The sequence below is a fragment of the Thunnus albacares genome, chromosome 14, assembly GCF_914725855.1.
Source record: "Thunnus albacares chromosome 14, fThuAlb1.1, whole genome shotgun sequence".
Taxonomy (NCBI): domain Eukaryota; kingdom Metazoa; phylum Chordata; class Actinopteri; order Scombriformes; family Scombridae; genus Thunnus; species Thunnus albacares.
Window position 1 is genome coordinate 31,947,470 of NC_058119.1, and position 18,054 is coordinate 31,965,523.

Genomic DNA, 18,054 nt, shown 5'->3' on the forward strand with positions numbered 1-18,054 from the left:
CACCCCTCCTTCTATTCCTCCTCCTCCAGTTCCTCCTCTTCTTCCTGTAGCTCCTCCTCTTCCTCCTCCACACCCCTCCTTCTCTTCCTCCTCCAGCTCCTCCTCTTCCTCCTCACCCCTCCTCCAATCTCTATCAATCAGCTGCTGTCCCCGCCCCTTTCTTCTAGGCAGCCTGCCAGCCAATCACGTCCTCTGCTGCCTGCAGACTTTGCTCCTGCAGCCAATGGTGGAGCAGCAGTGACAGATGGCAGGATGACAGCTCATGAGGGGAGGAGGTGGGGGAGGTGGGGGGGGGGGTGGAGGGGGGGGGTGTCAGACCTGTCCAGTATCAGGACAACACACAGTGTTACAGACTGATCCTTTGACCACACCCCCAACAGTGATGTCACAAAGCACTACAATATGAATGGGCTGTAACTAATCATTATTTTTCATTATCAATTTCTGAATTGATTGATTAGTTGTTTGGTCCATATAAAGTCAGAAAATGGTGAAAAAAGTAGATAAATGTTTCCCAAAGATGACGTCATCAAATGTTTTGTCCACAACACAAAGATCTTCAGTTTACTGTCACATATATTATTATATTATATTATATTCACATTTAACAAGCTGCAATAAAAAAAATGACTCAAAACAATTAATCGATTATCAAAATAGTTGGCAATTAATTAAATATAATATATATAATTTATATAATTTAATGGCTGCAGCTCTGTTATCCTGCAGCGTGTTTGTATCTTCAGGTGATCGTTCAGGTTTCTACTGTCTGTCAGGACGGGAGACTCTCGACAGACCGCTACGACCTGCAGGGTGAAGGTCATGTGACCCACGGACACGGCGGGAGCTTGTCTACTTGTCTACAACTTTGTTGTTTCTGTATTCTTTCACCTCAAGTTTAAGTTTTGATAAAACTATGATTTGAACGACACAAACATTTTAAAAACATAAAACTAAGATCATGACAGAAAGACTCCGCCCTCTAAAATGACATTATATCTATTTTACATGAAGAAACACATTTCTAACGAGTCTGTCATCATCATTATTATCACAGAACTTTCTGAGTCTGTCGCCAGATAAACTCGTCCAGCGGCTCAGCGGAGAGACGCGCCGCAGAGAGCAGCAGACTCCACCTTCTCTGGACACTTTCTATATATTATATAGAGATGCAGCTCGTATTATGTTCAGTTTAACTGTGAACACAAAGTTCTTGCTCTTCTTAAAGTATGAATGTTTGTAGAATTTAAGAGACTCTGAGCTGCATTTAAAGTGTCTGAACTTCTGTTTACAGAGTTTAAACTGTTTAACATACAGACACTGTTCAATTAATGAAATCCAGAAGTAATTAAATTATATTTTAGAACTAATAGTTGGATTTCAGGAAACTTCGCAGAAAACCAACGTTCTTGTTTGAATCTCACTCTTACATCCTGTCTGTGAGGAATATCAGCAGTGATAACTAGCTGGCATTATTATTATTATCATTGTTATTAAATCATTATAATATCTGGTCATCTTTGTATTATCAGTATTATTTGTTTGTTTTTATTTTCAGGGATTTGTTAGGTTTTGTGTTCATGCACTTGGTATCAATAACAGATGTTGATCCAGTTGTTGAGTTGAACCTGTCACGATGACTGAAGACAATAAACTAAATGACATATTAATGTTCATGTTACCTGGATGGTCGATGACTTTTCACTCTGCAGGTGAGACGTTCACAGACACGTCGTCCTCCTGCAGCTCTGCTGTCGATTAAAGAAACACGTTCAGGTTTCAGCTTCACATTCAGAAAACTTACTTTAAAAACTGTTGAATAAAAGTTTCTTCTCACCAGTTTCTGAGTTTCTCTCCTGTTGATGAAGCAGCGTCTTCGTTTCTCTGCTGATATTTCTCTTGATGACCTCAGTGGACGTGATTTAATCTGATCTGTCGGAAGTGAAAACCATCTTTCCAAAAACACGCCAGTGACCAAGAACACACCAGTGATCAAAAACACACCAGTGATCTAGATCACACCAGTGACCAAGAACACACCAGTGATCTAGATCACACCAGTGACCAAGAACACACCAGTGATCTAGAACACACCAGTGACCAAGAACACACCAGTGATCAAAAACACACCAGTGATCTAGAACACGCCAGTGACCAAGAACACACCAGTGATCTAGAACACGCCAGTGATCTAGAACACGCCAGTGATCTAGAACACACCAGTGACCAAGAACACACCAGTGATCAAAAACACGCCAGTGACCAAAAACACGCCAGTGACCAAAAACACGCCAGTGATCTAGATCACACCAGTGACCAAGAACACACCAGTGATCTAGAACACACCAGTGACCAAGAACACACCAGTGACCAAGAACACGCCGGTGACCAAGACCACACCAGTGACCAAGAACACGCCGGTGATCTAGAACACGCCAGTGACCAAGAACACACCAGTGATCTAGAACACGCCAGTGACCAAGAACACACCAGTGATCTAGAACACGCCAGTGACCAAGAACACGCCGGTGACCAAGAACATGCCGGTGACCAAGAACACACCAGTGACCAAGAACACACCAGTGATCTAGAACACGCCAGTGACCAAGAACACGCCCGTGACCAAGAACACACCAGTGATCTAGAACACGCCAGTGACCAAGAACACACCAGTGACCAAGAACACACCAGTGATCTAGAACACACCAGTGATCTAGAACACGCCAGTGACCAAGAACACACCAGTGATCTAGAACACACCAGTGATCTAGAACACGCCAGTGACCAAGAACACGCCAGTGACCAAGAACACGCCAGTGACCAAGAACACGCCAGTGACCAAGAACACGCCAGTGATCTAGAACACGCCAGTGACCAAGAACACACCAGTGATCTAGAACACACCAGTGATCTAGAACACACCAGTGATCTAGAACACACCAGTGATCTAGAACACACCAGTGATCTAGAACACGCCAGTGACCAAAAACACGCTGTGACCAAGAACACACCAGCGATCTAGAACATGCCAGTGATCTAGAACACACCAGTGATCTAGAACATGCCAGTGATCTAGATCACACCAGTGACCAAGAACACACCAGTGATCTAGAACACACCAGTGACCAAGAACACACCAGTGATCAAACACACCAGTGATCTAGATCACACCAGTGACCAAGAACACACCAGTGATCTAGAACACGCCAGTGATCTAGAACATGCCAGTGATCTAGAACACACCAGTGACCAAGAACACACCAGTGATCAAAAACACGCCAGTGATCAAAAACACGCCAGTGACCAAAAACACGCCAGTGATCTAGAACATGCCAGTGATCTAGAACACACCAGTGACCAAAAACACGCCGTGACCAAGACCACACCAGTGACCAAGACCACATCAGTGACCAAGACCACACCAGTGATCTAGAACACGCCAGTGACCAAGACCCCACCAGTGATCTAGAACACGCCAGTGATCTAGAACACACCAGTGATCTAGAACACGCCGGTGACCAAGACCACACCAGTGATCTAGAACACGCCAGTGATCTAGAACACGCCAGTGATCTAGAACACACCAGTAATCTAGAACACACCAGTGATCTAGAACACGCCAGTGACCAAGACCACACCAGTGATCTAGACCACACCAGTGATCTAGAACACGCCAGTGATCTAGAACACACCAGTGATCTAGAACACGCCAGTGACCAAAAACACACCAGTGATCTAGACCACACCAGTGACCAAAAACACGCCGTGACCAAGAACACACCAGTGACCAAGACCACACCAGTGACCTAGAACACACCAGTGACCAAGACCACACCAGTGATCAAAAACACACCAGTGACCAAGAACACACCAGTGATCAAGAACACGCCAGTGATCTAGAACACACCAGTGACCAAAAACACGCCGTGACCAAGACCACACCAGTGATCTAGAACACACCAGTGATCTAGAACACGCCAGTGACCAAGACCACACCAGTGATCTAGAACACGCCAGTGATCTAGAACACATCAGTGATCTAGAACACACCAGTGATCTAGAACACGCCAGTGACCAAGAACACACCAGTGATCTAGAACACGCCAGTGATCTAGAACACATCAGTGATCTAGAACACACCAGTGATCTAGAACACACCAGTGATCTAGAACACACCAGTGATCTAGAACACGCCAGTGACCAAGAACACACCAGTGATCTAGAACACGCCAGTGACCAAGAACACGCCAGTGGTCTAGAACACGCCAGTGACCAAGAACACGCCAGTGACCAAGAACACGCCAGTGATCTAGAACACGCCAGTGATCTAGAACACGCCAGTGATCTAGAACACGCCAGTGACCAAGAACACGCCAGTGACCAAGAACACGCCAGTGATCTAGAACACGCCAGTGATCTAGAACACGCCAGTGACCAAGAACACACCAGTGATCTAGAACACACCAGTGATCTAGAACACGCCAGTGACCAAGAACACACCAGTGACCAAAAACACACCAGTGACCAAGAACACACCAGTGTCTCCAGTGAGTCCTCCTGGTCGTCCTTGCAGAGTTATAAAGGCTCCAGTAAACGCGTCTGTTGCAGCTTCAGGTTAATTAAATATTCAGATTCACTCTCAGCGATGCTAAAATGTTTTAATCAAATCTGTTTTGTTGCTTCGCTGTTTTTAATCAGCACACAGAGAGAAATGTTCAACAGAGAGCTGAACTTTCAGTAAAGAGGGAACGCAACAATTAAACACACTTCACTCTCTTCACATGTTATGTTGCAGCCTGATGCTAAATTCGTTTAAATTCATTTTTTCCCTCATCAATCTACACTCAAAACTCCATAAACACTATAAAGATCAGATCGGTGGAGTGTTGCAGTGATGGTTTTCCTCCTGGAAGTTTCTCTCATCTCCACACAGGATCTCTGGAGCTCAGCCAGAGTGACCATCAGGTTCTTGGTCACCTCTCTTAACAAAGCTCTTCTCCCCTGATGGCTCAGTTTGGCCGGGCGGCTCTGGGAAGAGTCCCGGTTGTAACAAACTTCTTCCATTTCAGGAAGGTTCTTGGGAACCTTCAATGCAGCAGAATGTTTTTGTAGCCTTCATCAGATTTGTCCCATAACACAATCCTGTCTCTGAGCTCTGCAGGCAGGTCCTTCAACCTCATGGCTTAGTTTTTGCTCTGATATTCATTGTCAGCTGTGAGACCTTGTATAGACAGGTGGTGTGTTCCTTTCCAAATCTGCCCAATCAATTGAATTTACCATAAGTGGACTCCAATCAAGGTCTAGAAACATCTAAGAGAGAACCTAGAGAAATGGAGCCACCTGAGCTAAATTACAAGTGTCGGAATACTTGTGTCAGTGTGATGTTTCAGTTTTTCCTTTTTAAATGAGGGAATATCTTTTTGAAGAATGGTGTTCCTCATTGATCCTACAGTGTCTGAACTCTTCTGGAAGGATGAACATCATCCTTCATAAAGATCTTCCTCATGTGGTGTTGTGATGATGGTGGTGGAGAGGATCAATAACATCATTGATCATGTGGTGTTGTGATGATGATGATGATGCAGAGCGCTGTCTAACATGTCAGCTGGGTTGAGATCTTGTGACTGTGAAGGTCGTAACATCTGATTCACATCATTCATCGTCATCCTGGAAGAGACCACTCCCATCAGGATAGAGCCGATCACTCACAACTACTTTGTATTGATTAGCAGTGACTCTTCCCTCTAAGGGGACAAGTGGACCCAAACCATGCCAGCATAACAGAGCCCCCAGACCCCCTCACTGTAGGGGTCCAGTACTCAGACCTGGACCAGTTTTTCCTTTAATGTGTCACCGTCTGTAAGAAAAACCCTTGAACGAAAAGGTGTCCAAAGTGTTTGATGTGATCAATACCTCGTTAAAGTCAGTTGAAAATCACAAACATTTGCTGGTTGCTGCTTCTTCAGTTTGATGATTTACTCGGTTTCTTTATATTGTGGTAAAATAAAGTAAAAACAAAAAGCAAATGAAAGTGTAAGACAAAGTCTAGGATGTATAGGACAGGAAAGAATAAGTCTTGGACTTCAGCTGATTCCTTTTCTGATCATTGATTGTGTGAATATTTATTGTGTGAACATGTCTGATGATGATTTTATCAGTTGCAGATCCCACAAACTGTTGTATGACTGAAATAAACCATCCATTCATTCAAAGTTATCAGTTTCTGACGAGTATCTATCATCTATTATTTATGATATATTTAGAGCTGCAACCATTAGTCAATTAATTGATTAGTTTCCAACTATTACATTAATCAGCAACTATTCTGATAATCAATTAATTGTTTTGAGTCATTTTTAAGAAAAAAAGTCCAAATTCTCTGATTCCAGCTTGTAAAATGTGAATATTTTCTGGTTTCTTTAGTCTCTGTGACAGTAAACCGAAGATCTTTGTGGACAAAATGAGACATTTGAGGACGTCGTCTTTGGGAAATACTGATCAATATTTTTCACCATTTTCTGACATTTTATGGACCAAACAACTAATTGATTAACCCAGAAAAAAAATCGACAGATTAGTCGATAATGAAAATATTCGTTAGTTGCAGCTCTAGATATTTAAGAGACCAAATTATATTTTAGTATAATATATATTTAATGTATTCTGAAGAATATTTATAAACATTTAGTTGAAAAAAGAGCCGATAATGAAAGTGAAAATAACTGTAGAGCTTTGCTGTAAACTGAGGTTTTAACAGCTGAATGAACACGTTACTTTTTAAGACACATTGATTGAACAGAAGCAGATTTTAGATAGAAATGTGTGTTGGTGTTTAGTTTGAGGCTCCTCTCTGGTCCTGACTGATGAGCACAGGACTTCACTTTATCCATTTTCTCTCCAGCTGGACCCAAAAACCAAAATACAAACACAAAACATGCTCATGCGTACTTTGTTTAAGAGTAAGAAGCTCTTTTGGCGGGTATGTTTGACAAAAAGACGCGTTTCTGCTGCCTTTTCGAGCTCGGACACCCGCTGCTCTTCAACCGCCAGACCGCCGAACTCCTTTCAAAGATCTGTCAGTTTAATCCTCCCCTTGTTTATTTCCGGAGTGCTTATCGATTAACAGATGACCCAAAGCCTTTAATAAATCCCGGGAATATACTGTTGAGTTCGGCATGTTTACATGTGTTTATATTTCTGCCCAGCAGCCCAGCAGACCTGTAATGTGGCCGCTGGCCGCCGCTCAGCAGGGCGGACCGCTGGTCTGAATCACCGCCACAAACACACGGACGGTTGTAAAAATGGACATTTTACTCCAACTAACTGCTGCCTGCTGGACTTAAATATACGCCGAATTCATGAGGAGATGTTAGCTCATCTGAAAACACCTTCAGTCACATCCGAACATCTGTGAAATTTAGCTGATAATAAAGTAAATGTTAAAATGAGATTTTATTTAAAGGAGTTCCGCTTGACGTGCACTTACCTCCGACAGGACGGGATGTAGCGGGCTCGCAGCTCTCTAGCGACCCGTGCAACACAGCAGGGGAACCGACATGGACTCTGACTCAGCCCGTCGGTCCAATGGACGGTAACGCTGTCGGTAACGAGCGGACCGACGGCCACAGAGGGCAGTAACGGTTAGCTAAGTTACGTTACATGCCGGTAGCGGTCAAAGTGCATCTGCAGGTGTTCGGTCCGCCGTGTCCGGTCCTTCCTCCGGTTCGTCCTCCGGTTCTTTGTCCGGTTCTTCCTCTCCGCCTGTTTTCGGTGTTTTTTTGGGCGGCTGCACACATTAGTTTACGTTCTCCACGGTGACTTACACTTCCGCATCGTTTAGGTGACGTAACGATAACGTAAGGAGACGTCAGACCGGAAAAACAAACTGAGATTTCAAGAATACTTGTGATATTTAAAGAGTAAAGTCCTAATTCTACAAAATAAAGTCTTACAAAATAATCTGAACTCATGCTGAAAGCTCCAGAAGACCCTTTAGTACAGTAAAAGTACCAATACAGCGATGTAAAAATACTCCATTACAGTATAAGTAAAAGTACATGGAAACTGGATTTGTACTTCAGCTCCTGCAGTAAAAGTACATAAGTATTATGAGCTTGATGTAGTTAAAGTATTGCAGTAAAAGTACATAAGTATTATGAGCTTGATGTAGTTAAAGTATTGCAGTAAAAGTAGTGGTTTGGTCCCTCTGACTGATATATTATTATATATGACATCATTAGATTATTAATAGTGAAGCATCAGTGTTAGAGCAGCATGTTACTGTTGTAGCTGCTGGAGGTGGAGCTAGTTTACACTACTTTATATACAGTTAGCTAGTTTAGTCCAGTGGTTCCCAACCTAGGGGTCGGGCCCCTCCAAAGGGTCAGCAGATAAATCTGAGGGGTGGTGAGATGATTAATGGGAGAGGAAAGAAGAAAAAACAAAGTTCTGATACACAAATCTGTTTTCAGTTTTTGGACTTTTTCTCTAATCTTTGATTTTTGCTGAAATATTGGATCATTTGAACATTTATTGAAATGAAAGCATGTGAGAAGTTTAGAGGGAAAAATCACTATTTGGTGGAGCTGTTAACAACTCATAGACATGTGAAATGTGACCCCGACTACACACTGCTTTTTGTAAGACGTCAAAAGCCAAAAAGGTTGGAAACCACTGGTTTCATCTTTAACAATGTGTTGTATTTTAAAAGCTTGTTATATTATCCATTGTGTCAAATCTTCATCTGAAAAGTAACTAAAGCTGTCAAATAAATGTAGTGGAGTAGAAAGTACAATATTTCCCTCTGAAATGTAGAAAGTAGCATCACATGATAACAATCAGTTTCTGCTTTTCTTACTTTTACTTTCAGCAGTCAAACTTCTGTCTGTGGAGTCAAATCATAATTTTATCATCAGATTACATTTATTCTCAAACTCTTGTAATTATTAGTCAATATTACGATTTTAATCTCATAACATTACAAATTATTTCTAAAAATGCTTCAGTTTTATTTTCAGAATCTCATTTTTTCATCTACTTGTGTTGTTGAATTGTGAGTAAAAACGTCGAAATAAGTATTTTCTAATGAAGCTTTATTTTTGCTGACTGAATCTTAAATAGATAAATATTATATAATGAAATGTAATTTATTGATTAACAGGTTCACGTATTTTCTCTGTTAGAATAACGTTAAAGATTCAGTAAACAAACACTTGTTATGTTTTAATGTTACCTTGTTCTATTTATGTTTTTAGTTTTTTATTCCAGTAAAGGCAGTGGACAGACCCCGCCCCCTACAAACAGACCCCGCCCCTACCAACAGACCCGCCCCCTACAAACAGACTCCGCCCCATGTCAACAGACCCCGCCCCTTACCGACATACCCCGCCCCGCCAAACAGACCCCGCCCCCTGCCAGCAGGCTTTAATGAGGACGGAGCCAGGTGAGAGGACAGTCAGAGAGAAGACAGACAGCGAAGAGGACAGACGGAGACAGTTTCTACATCATTTAGCGGAACAAACATTACTGGAAGCAAACATGCTGCAGCTGAATGAGACGCAGCTTCAGCTCCAGCTGTTCGCCTTCAGCTTCGAGCGACGCTTCGATGAGAGAGGAGCGATCGCGTGGATGCAGGCGAACTGGTAAGATTTTTATTTCACTCAGCTTCTTCCTCTGAAGGTTTCAAACACAGTCAGGATTAGTTCAACCTCACATTTAAATATGTAGATGTTTTCAAATTAACCTCTTACCAGGAAATGTATGTAGTGCTGACAATGTGACTGAAGGAGGGGGCGCATGGGGGCGCATGGGGGGGGGGGCAAACAGTACAAATGCCAACAAACTTCCAACTTAACCGGTTTGCTCGATACTGAACGACCCGGGGGGGGGGGGGGGGGGGGGCAGAGGGACCGGCGGGGCAGAGGGACCCGGTGGGGGGGGGCAGAGGGACCCGGGGGGGGGGGGGCAGAGGGACCGGCGGGGCAGAGGGACCCGGTGGGGGGGGGGCAAAGGTTTTTTTCTTGATGCTGGTTTTACTTTTCAGAAGTGAAACGACTCTTAGATCAGATAAACCAGGAATCTTAAAGATTTGCCACCAGGTTCTACTGAGAGTTTCTCTCTTCACAGAGGAACAGTGGAGATTTGGGACAAACTCATTAAAGTTACGTATGTGTGAGATTACATAAATCTGGTCAGTGCTACAGGTGTAACACAGGTGAGTCACTGCAGTGACGTCACACTGGTGTATCTGTGGTATGTTGACTTTCTATCCAGTCGGCCCAGTTAAAAGTTTCCACCCTGTCCCTCCCAGAGATGATGAAACACTCAAATATGTGCCGGAAACTTCCTGTAAATAGATTTACAGGATCAATTCATAAAGTTCACAAATTAAATCCTAATTTAAATTTAAAAGCATTGATTTGTTTAGATGTTGAAACTGTTAAAGATAAATGTGTGAAGTGATGTAACAGTCGTGTCTCAGCTATTTAACACCTGCTGTGTTTGATGGAGTTTGTTTATCTGTTGTTGCTAAGTAACAGTTTGACTCTTTGCTCAGTGAAGCTGTTCAGTCTCAAAGTTTGTGATTTAAAAGAGACAAACTCAGACATGTTCATGAAAAGATGATAAGAATGAATAAAAGACTCGAATCTAAATAAAGTAAAACTGTTAATGAAACTTAAATATAGATGAAGTTGTGTTGCAACGTCTGGAAACAAACAAATAAACAAACAAACAAATAAATAAATTAATGATGTAAAGAAGTTGAGCAACAATTACAATTATCAGTCAGAGCTGCAACCATTAGTCAATTAATTGATTAGTCAATCAACAAAAATAATCTGCAACTATACTGATAATAAATTAATTGTTTTGAGTCATTTTTCAAGAAGAAAAAGTTCAAATTCTCTGATTGCAGCTTGTTAAATGTGAATATTTTCTGGTGTCTTTAATCTTTATGACAGTAAACTGAAGAGAAAACAAGACATTTGAGGACGTCGTCTTTGGGAAACACTGATCCACATTTTATAGATCAACTAACAGCTTATTGATTATGGGGAAAATCATTGACAAATTAATGGATGATGAAAATAATCATTAGTTGCAGCTTTAATTATCAGGCTTTTTATGGTAATTTTTGACCTGATTTGTTAGTTTTACGTGGTGGCTGATTAAAGGAGTTTGTGTTCATCATGATAAAACTCAGTCTGATTCTCACTTAAGTTATTAAATGAGTAGTTTTAATGATCTGTGATACTCTCAGATAAAAGATGAAATCATAATTTCCAGTGAGTTAGAAATGTGTTTTGATGGATGAAGCACTGAATTTGAAGGCGGATTTATCGCCTGAACATATAGAGAATTCTGCTAAATATTACAGAAGCAGAAATAGTTTTGGGAAGTGACCAAAGAAGCAGATAGAAGTTACTTGGCGTGAACATGTAAAAGCACAGCGTGGTCCTTTAAACTCTGCACGCTGGAGTTAAAGCCGACCTGAGTTTGCACTTGTTTCCCTGCAGGAGTACGTCCTTTGTGTTCAGCGCTATGTACGCCGCCCTGGTGTTTGGAGGTCAGCACTACATGAAGCCCCGCCCCAAGATGAACCTGCGGCGGCCGCTGGTTGTCTGGTCGCTCAGCCTCGCTCTCTTCAGGTAACACTCACCTGAGACACATAAAGTGTGTGTGTGTGTGTGTGTGTGTGTGTGTGTGTGTGTGTGTGTGTGTGTGTGTGTGGACAGCCCTGCTCACACACTGCAGTGTTCTCTGGATCTTTAATCTTAAAGGTCACAATTTTACTTATCTGTCTGTAATCATTCCTCCTGTTCATACTGACCATTAGAAGATCCCTTCATAATGACCTTACAATGGAAGTGATGGAGGACAAAATCCACAGTCTGAAGCTAATATGAAGCTTCAGCGTCCAAATGAGTCAAATCAAGTAGATATCTTTCAACGTTACAGTCTTTTTAGTGCCAAAGTTCCTCTTTTTGTTACTATACTTCCACCTGCAGCTCAACAGGGAAACACTGTCCGAGGAAACACAAAGAGGGAATTTGATGCTAAAAAGACTGTAAATGTGTCAGATATCCACTTGATATGACTAACTCAGACTGCTGAAGCTGAATAGAAGCTTCACACAGACTTTAAATGACTGTGTGGACACACTGTGGATTTTATCCTCCATCACTAACATTAAAGAACATTTGAAGGATCTTTAATATCCAGTATGAACAGGAGGAATGATTACAGACACCTGACTGCTGCTGGTTTAACACACACTGGGAACACTGGGAACACTGGGAACCTCCTTTAAGATTAATGCTTCAGCAAACAATGATATTTTAGACCAGTGGTCTCTAACCTTCCTGGCTCTGTCATGTGAGGGATTTTAGAGACCTGAAGATGGAGAATATCCAGTATTTTGCAAGAAAAAAGCAGAAATATAAACATTTTTGTGGAACAGATTTGCAGTGGGACCCTCGTTTGGATCCTGAACTGCTGTTTTTACATTAGTGTGCTTCCAGCTTTGTGTTTGTGTGTCTTTGCTGTTTCAACACAGTTTGTGGAACAAGTTGACTTCCGACCTTTCAACACTTCTGAGATGGACTGTGAATCAGACTCATCCTGTAGCAGGTTCCAACATTTGCAGAGTGGAGGCTGTTAAAGCAGCAGATTCATGAATATGTTACACTGTCCACATACTTTTGGCCATGTAGTCTAAATTGGCCTGAATCTTTGGGTAAATGTCTAAAATGATGCAGCAGACATGAACAATACTTCCATTTGATGGAGTGATGTTGAATCTGCAACCTTCTGATAATCAATTTAATTGTCAGTCATTTTTCAAGCAAAAATACCAAAAAGTATCTGGTTCCACCTTCTCAGATGTGACAATTTGCTGACTTTCTTTGTCATATTTGACAGTAAATTGAATTTCTTGAGGTTTTGTGCTGTTATTCAAACAAATTATTATTATTAAAAATATTTTTTCACTTTTTTTTTAACATTTCATAGACAATGAATCAAGAAAATAATAAGTAGGTTAATTGATAATGAAAACAATCATTAGTTGCAGTTGTGGAATGATGCAGCCAAAAGAAATGGACTCTGTGGTTTGAAGAAAACACAACATGTGACAATCTGACAGGAATTTGCTCAGGTGTTTCTGTTATTTTGTCCACACTTGAGTTTGGCTCTCACATGTCCTGACTGAGTCGTTTCTCAGGCGACCTTAGCGTCTCCTCCTCCTGACAAACAACCTTTAACCATCTCCATGGTAACCAGTGACGCGCTGTTAGTGCCGTCACTGAAGAGAAGTTTGAGCCAACGAGCTCTGCTGCGGTCTCCATGGTAACAAGCTATCCATCATCATGCACCCGGGGACGATTGCAGCTCAGGCGTGTTTGTTTTGTCCTCTGGGAAACAATGCAGAGCTGTAGCTCGACTCTGCTGTCAGCCGTCATGTGATGCATCACGCTCTGCGGGAAACTAAACCATCTTCCACTCATCTGAGTCCACAAAGCTCACTGAGTCTGCATGCTGGCTGGCTCGAGTAAACTGAGCACAACTCTGGACCAGAGACGCAGTGAACACAAGTCTGGACCAGAGACGCAGTGAACACAAGTCTGGACTAGAGATGCAGTGAACACAAGTCTGGACCAGAGACGCAGTGAACACAAGTCTGGACTAGAGATGCAGTGAACACAAGTCTGGACCAGAGACGCAGTGAACACAAGTCTGGACTAGAGATGCAGTGAACACAAGTCTGGACCAGAGACGCAGTGAACACAAGTCTGGACCAGAGACGCAGTGAACACAAGTCTGGACTAGAGATGCAGTGAACACAAGTCTGGACCAGAGACGCAGTGAACACAAGTCTGGACCAGAGACGCAGTGAACACAAGTCTGGACCAGAGACGCAGTGAACACAAGTCTGGACCAGAGACGCAGTGAACACAAGTCTGGACCAGAGACGCAGTGAACACAAGTCTGGACTAGAGACGCAGTGAACATCATCCAGGCTCTCTCCTGGATGCTGAACTCAGAAAGACAAATTGACTGTTAGAAACTGTAAATGTGTTAAAGTCTCGGTATATTTCTGCCGCAGCTGTGATCTTTGTTCCTGTCGGTGAAGTTTTTGTTTCTGTGTGTTTTTGTGTTTAGTATCGTTGGTGCGATTCGAACCGGCTCCTACATGTTTCACATCCTGAGCAGCAGCGGCTTCAGACACTCCGTCTGTGACCAGAGCTTCTACAACGGACCAATCAGCAAGTTCTGGGCCTACGCCTTCGTCCTGAGCAAAGCGCCAGAGCTCGGTCAGTTCATCCACTCACTTCACTGGTTCATCACTTCATACAGTTTAACTGGTTCATCACTTCATACAGTTTAACTGGTTCATCACTTTATACAGTTTAACTGGTTCATCACTTCATATACACTCAGTTTAACTGGTTCATCACTTCATACAGTTTAACTGGTTCATCACTTTATATACACTCAGTTTAACTGGTTCATCACTTCATACAGTTTAACTGGTTCATTACTTCATAAGGAGTACATCAGAGTGATGGATTGTTCACTGTTTTTGGATATTTTATGTTGTTTTGGAATGTTTAAATTTTATTAAAGTCTTTTAGTTAAAGTTTGATCCAGTTTGGATCAATAAACATGATATCAGGTTACCTTTAGCCCAGTGTTACTGGGAACCAGTGTTACACACAACAAGCTTCACCTACAAACTGTCACAGATTTATTGTTTCTTGTACAAACGATGTGCAGATGACATTCAAAAGATACATAAGTTATTAACAATCAATAGCAAAGCGACATGTCAGTTTAAACAGAGCAGATTATAACAAGCTGAGAACAACATGAACTCTACTGTGTTGCTGCTGTATCGACTCGAACTGGGTCAAACTTTCGCAGATTTTTAACACATGAACAAATAATCAATATGATTTTTTTCGTGTTCTCATGGATAAAAATCATTATTGATTATGAAATGAAAAGTGTTTTTAGAACCACAATGCATTGATTGATTTATAGAAATCACCTAAACTAGTGTTAGTGTGTCACTGCAACAATTTTAGACTATTACCATGTTTATGATCAATTAATACATCCATTCCATACGTCCATTACGGGCTACTGTAGAAACATGGCAGGCTCCGTGGAAGAGGACCTGCTCCCTGTGTAGATATAAAGACTCATTCTAAGGTAATGAAATGATTATACACTAATCAAAGCTTACTTATGAATATTATTTTCCATTTCTGCCAATTGATCCCCTAAATCTTACACACTGGTCCTTAAGTCAGTTTTTGTTTTGTGATCAGCTTCAGTTTTAAGATGCTGTTTTTAACTTAAAGAGACATCACACACAAACAGCCAGCCAATCAGAGCTCCAGCTGCTGCTCTGTGGGCGGGACTTCCATGCTCCATACGGAACAATCATTTTCATCATGGATTCATTTGTCTGTGTTTGTGTGTGTAACCCTGATCAAAATATTCAGTTTAATGATATAAAGCTTCACATTGGAGACGCTGACATCAGATTATCAGATGATAAATGACCATAGATTGTAAATCTGATGGATTGACTCCAGCACTAATGGAGCCTCTGGTTTGTTTCCCAGGCGACACGGCGTTCATCGTGCTGAGGAAGCAGAAGCTGCTGTTCCTGCACTGGTACCACCACATCACCGTGCTGCTGTACTCCTGGTACTCCTACAAAGACATGGTGGCCGGCGGCGGCTGGTTCATGACCATGAACTACGGCGTGCACGCACTCATGTACAGCTACTACGCGGTGCGCGCCGCCAGCCTGCGTGTGCCGCGCCCCTTCGCCATGGTCATCACCAGCGCTCAGATCCTGCAGATGGCCATGGGGCTGACGGTGAGCGGGCTGGTGTATCGCTGGATGCAGCAGGGCGACTGCCCCTCCCGCCTTGACAACATCACCTGGGCCACGCTCATGTACCTGAGCTACCTGCTGCTCTTCTCCAACTTCTTCTACCACACCTACCTGCGCCGCCGCGCCCAGTACAAGACCACCAAGGCCGAGTAGAGACAGCTGGAGCAGGTGCATTATGGGAGATTTGTCTGACTGATATCGAAGCTGCTGAAATATTTAAAAACTTAAATCTGACAATTTTTACGTCAGAAGAATCTGAAATCACAAGAACTTGGAGGGAAACGTGTCGGAATGACACCCAGAGCATCATGGGATGTGATGAACAGACGTCCTGCAGGAGAAACAGGAAGTTTATTTTAACCTCCTGTTGTTAAAATATCAGACCTCACATCAGAAGGTTCCTTTCATTATTTTGTTCTAATTAGTTCAAACGGAGGTAGTTTGATTAACTTGAGTTCAGTGATGCTTCACAAATCCAACAAATATAAAACATTTAAGTTTCAAATAATATTTATTCGTTCTTCTTTTAAACTTAACACAACTAATTACACTGATCAAAGAACTTTGGTACAAACTGCAGGAAAAATAGAGACAAACTCCACAGCTGAAATTACAGATGTGCAAATCAAACCGTTATTTAACATCTGCAGCTTGTTCAGAGTTTTATTGTCCTGTAAACTGGAGGGACAATAAAGATAAGAGTTCAGATATTAGTTATTTATAGATCTAGATAATGGAGATCAAAGCTGAACGATGACGACATGAATCAATGTTGAAAAATGATCTAAATGATCTCGATCAGAAACTAAATCTGAGACTTTAAATCAAGAAACTAATTCTCAACTTTGAAAACATTTCCAGTCTGCAGTGTTTGATACAGATTTATTTATTTAGTTTTTATACACATTAATTTATTTATTGGCCTGATAACAAATGTAGTCATGAATCATCCCAACTGGAAAACATCACAGACAGTTAGAAATCAGATCTGTGGATTTAATGAAAATGGGATGAGATGAAGCTCTGAGATGTTTACATGTTGAGTCTCTCGTCAGTCTGGAAGTTTCCCAGCTGGCTTGTACTGGTTTAACTGGTTCACCGCACCTCCAGTGTGTCACTGAGGAGCCAATCAGGTTAATCTGGTTTGATGATTCTGTTCAGTTTCTAACTTCTGGAGGTTCAATAAGATTAAATAAAGGTGAGGATCCCATTTTAATATACAGCAGAGTATTTTGATGCCTCCTTCACTCTGATCACTCAGGAGATTTGACTCATTTTGACATATTTAAGGCTGCAACTAAAGATTTTATTAAATGTTTTCGATCAATCGTTTAGTGTCTAAAATGTCAGAAAAGAATAAAAAAAAGTTCCCTGAGCGCAAGATGACATCTTCCTACAGATATTAACTTTAAAAACCATAAAAGCTACAAATATGCACTCTGGAAACAAATATTTGCCAACAACTTTAACTGTTAAACACATCTTATATCACACACTTAACTAGCAAAAATGTCAATGAGTCGTCTGAGCTTTTCACTGATTAAAACGATAGAGTTCAGTTTTCACTCAAACAGTTCAGTGTTCTGTTACATGATGTTAAAATGATACTTGATGAAGATGTGATGTCTGAAGTCTTTCTGGTTTTTTCATTCCAACGTTTTCAGCTGAGAAACCAAAGAAAACTCTCGTCTCTATTTATTGATAATTAGTATTTATTTGACATATGATGGCTCCTGTTTGGTGGCTGGAAGTCTCCCAACACTCGCTGTGGTGTTTCACTTTGTACTTTAAATCTTTCACTTATTTCAATCATGTAAATCACACTTTGAATGTTTATGATTGTGTGCTCGTACATCTTATTTGTTGGTATTTTGCACCAGAGAGAGTTTGTCTTGTTTTACTGAAGCTGTCTGTAAAAACCTGATCTTCCGCAGCAATCTGTCCTTTGATTATTTTTCGTTGTGAAAGTTTCTGTCTGAAGTTTGAAGGAAACGAGCAGCAGGAGAAACTGTTTTTATTAAAGAAACAAGTTGAATGAGAGCTGACAGATGACGGCAGGATTTTCTGAATGAACACTGAATTTATGATTTCTGCTGTTAAATGTGTTGAATATATTTATGAATGAAACCACATCAAGATGTTCA

General features: G+C 41.6%; 2 protein-coding genes across 2 annotated transcripts; both read left to right on the forward strand.

Moving 5' to 3' along the window:
- The first annotated feature begins 1,686 nt into the window (after window positions 1–1,686).
- LOC122997410 (protein starmaker-like) lies at window positions 1,687–4,986 on the forward strand. The gene is made up of 5 exons (XM_044373511.1): window positions 1,687–1,712; window positions 1,972–2,978; window positions 3,380–3,748; window positions 3,936–4,589; window positions 4,934–4,986. The coding sequence occupies exons 1-5, from the start codon at window positions 1,687–1,689 to the stop codon at window positions 4,984–4,986; spliced, it is 2,109 nt and encodes a 702-aa protein (XP_044229446.1).
- Window positions 4,987–9,434: 4,448 nt separating this feature from the next.
- LOC122997291 (elongation of very long chain fatty acids protein 6-like) lies at window positions 9,435–18,000 on the forward strand. Its single transcript, XM_044373340.1, has 4 exons — window positions 9,435–9,641; window positions 11,517–11,648; window positions 14,161–14,312; window positions 15,633–18,000. The coding sequence occupies exons 1-4, from the start codon at window positions 9,538–9,540 to the stop codon at window positions 16,061–16,063; spliced, it is 819 nt and encodes a 272-aa protein (XP_044229275.1). The 5' UTR covers window positions 9,435–9,537; the 3' UTR covers window positions 16,064–18,000.
- Window positions 18,001–18,054: the final 54 nt, after the last annotated feature.

Excerpts from the sequence above, each read along its gene's own strand:
- LOC122997410 (XM_044373511.1), top strand. The coding sequence starts at position 1,687 with ATGGTCGATGACTTTTCACTCTGCAG. Across the intron at positions 3,749-3,935 it reads CAGTGATCTAGACCACACCA|ACCACACCAGTGATCTAGAA; the intron begins GTGACCAAAAAC and ends GCCGTGACCAAG. Across the intron at positions 4,590-4,933 it reads GCAGAGTTATAAAGGCTCCA|GATCTCTGGAGCTCAGCCAG; the intron begins GTAAACGCGTCT and ends ATCTCCACACAG.
- LOC122997291 (XM_044373340.1), top strand. The coding sequence starts at position 9,538 with ATGCTGCAGCTGAATGAGACGCAGCTTCAGCTCCAGCTGTTCGCCTTC. Across the intron at positions 9,642-11,516 it reads GCGTGGATGCAGGCGAACTG|GAGTACGTCCTTTGTGTTCA; the intron begins GTAAGATTTTTA and ends GTTTCCCTGCAG. Across the intron at positions 11,649-14,160 it reads CTCAGCCTCGCTCTCTTCAG|TATCGTTGGTGCGATTCGAA; the intron begins GTAACACTCACC and ends TTTTGTGTTTAG.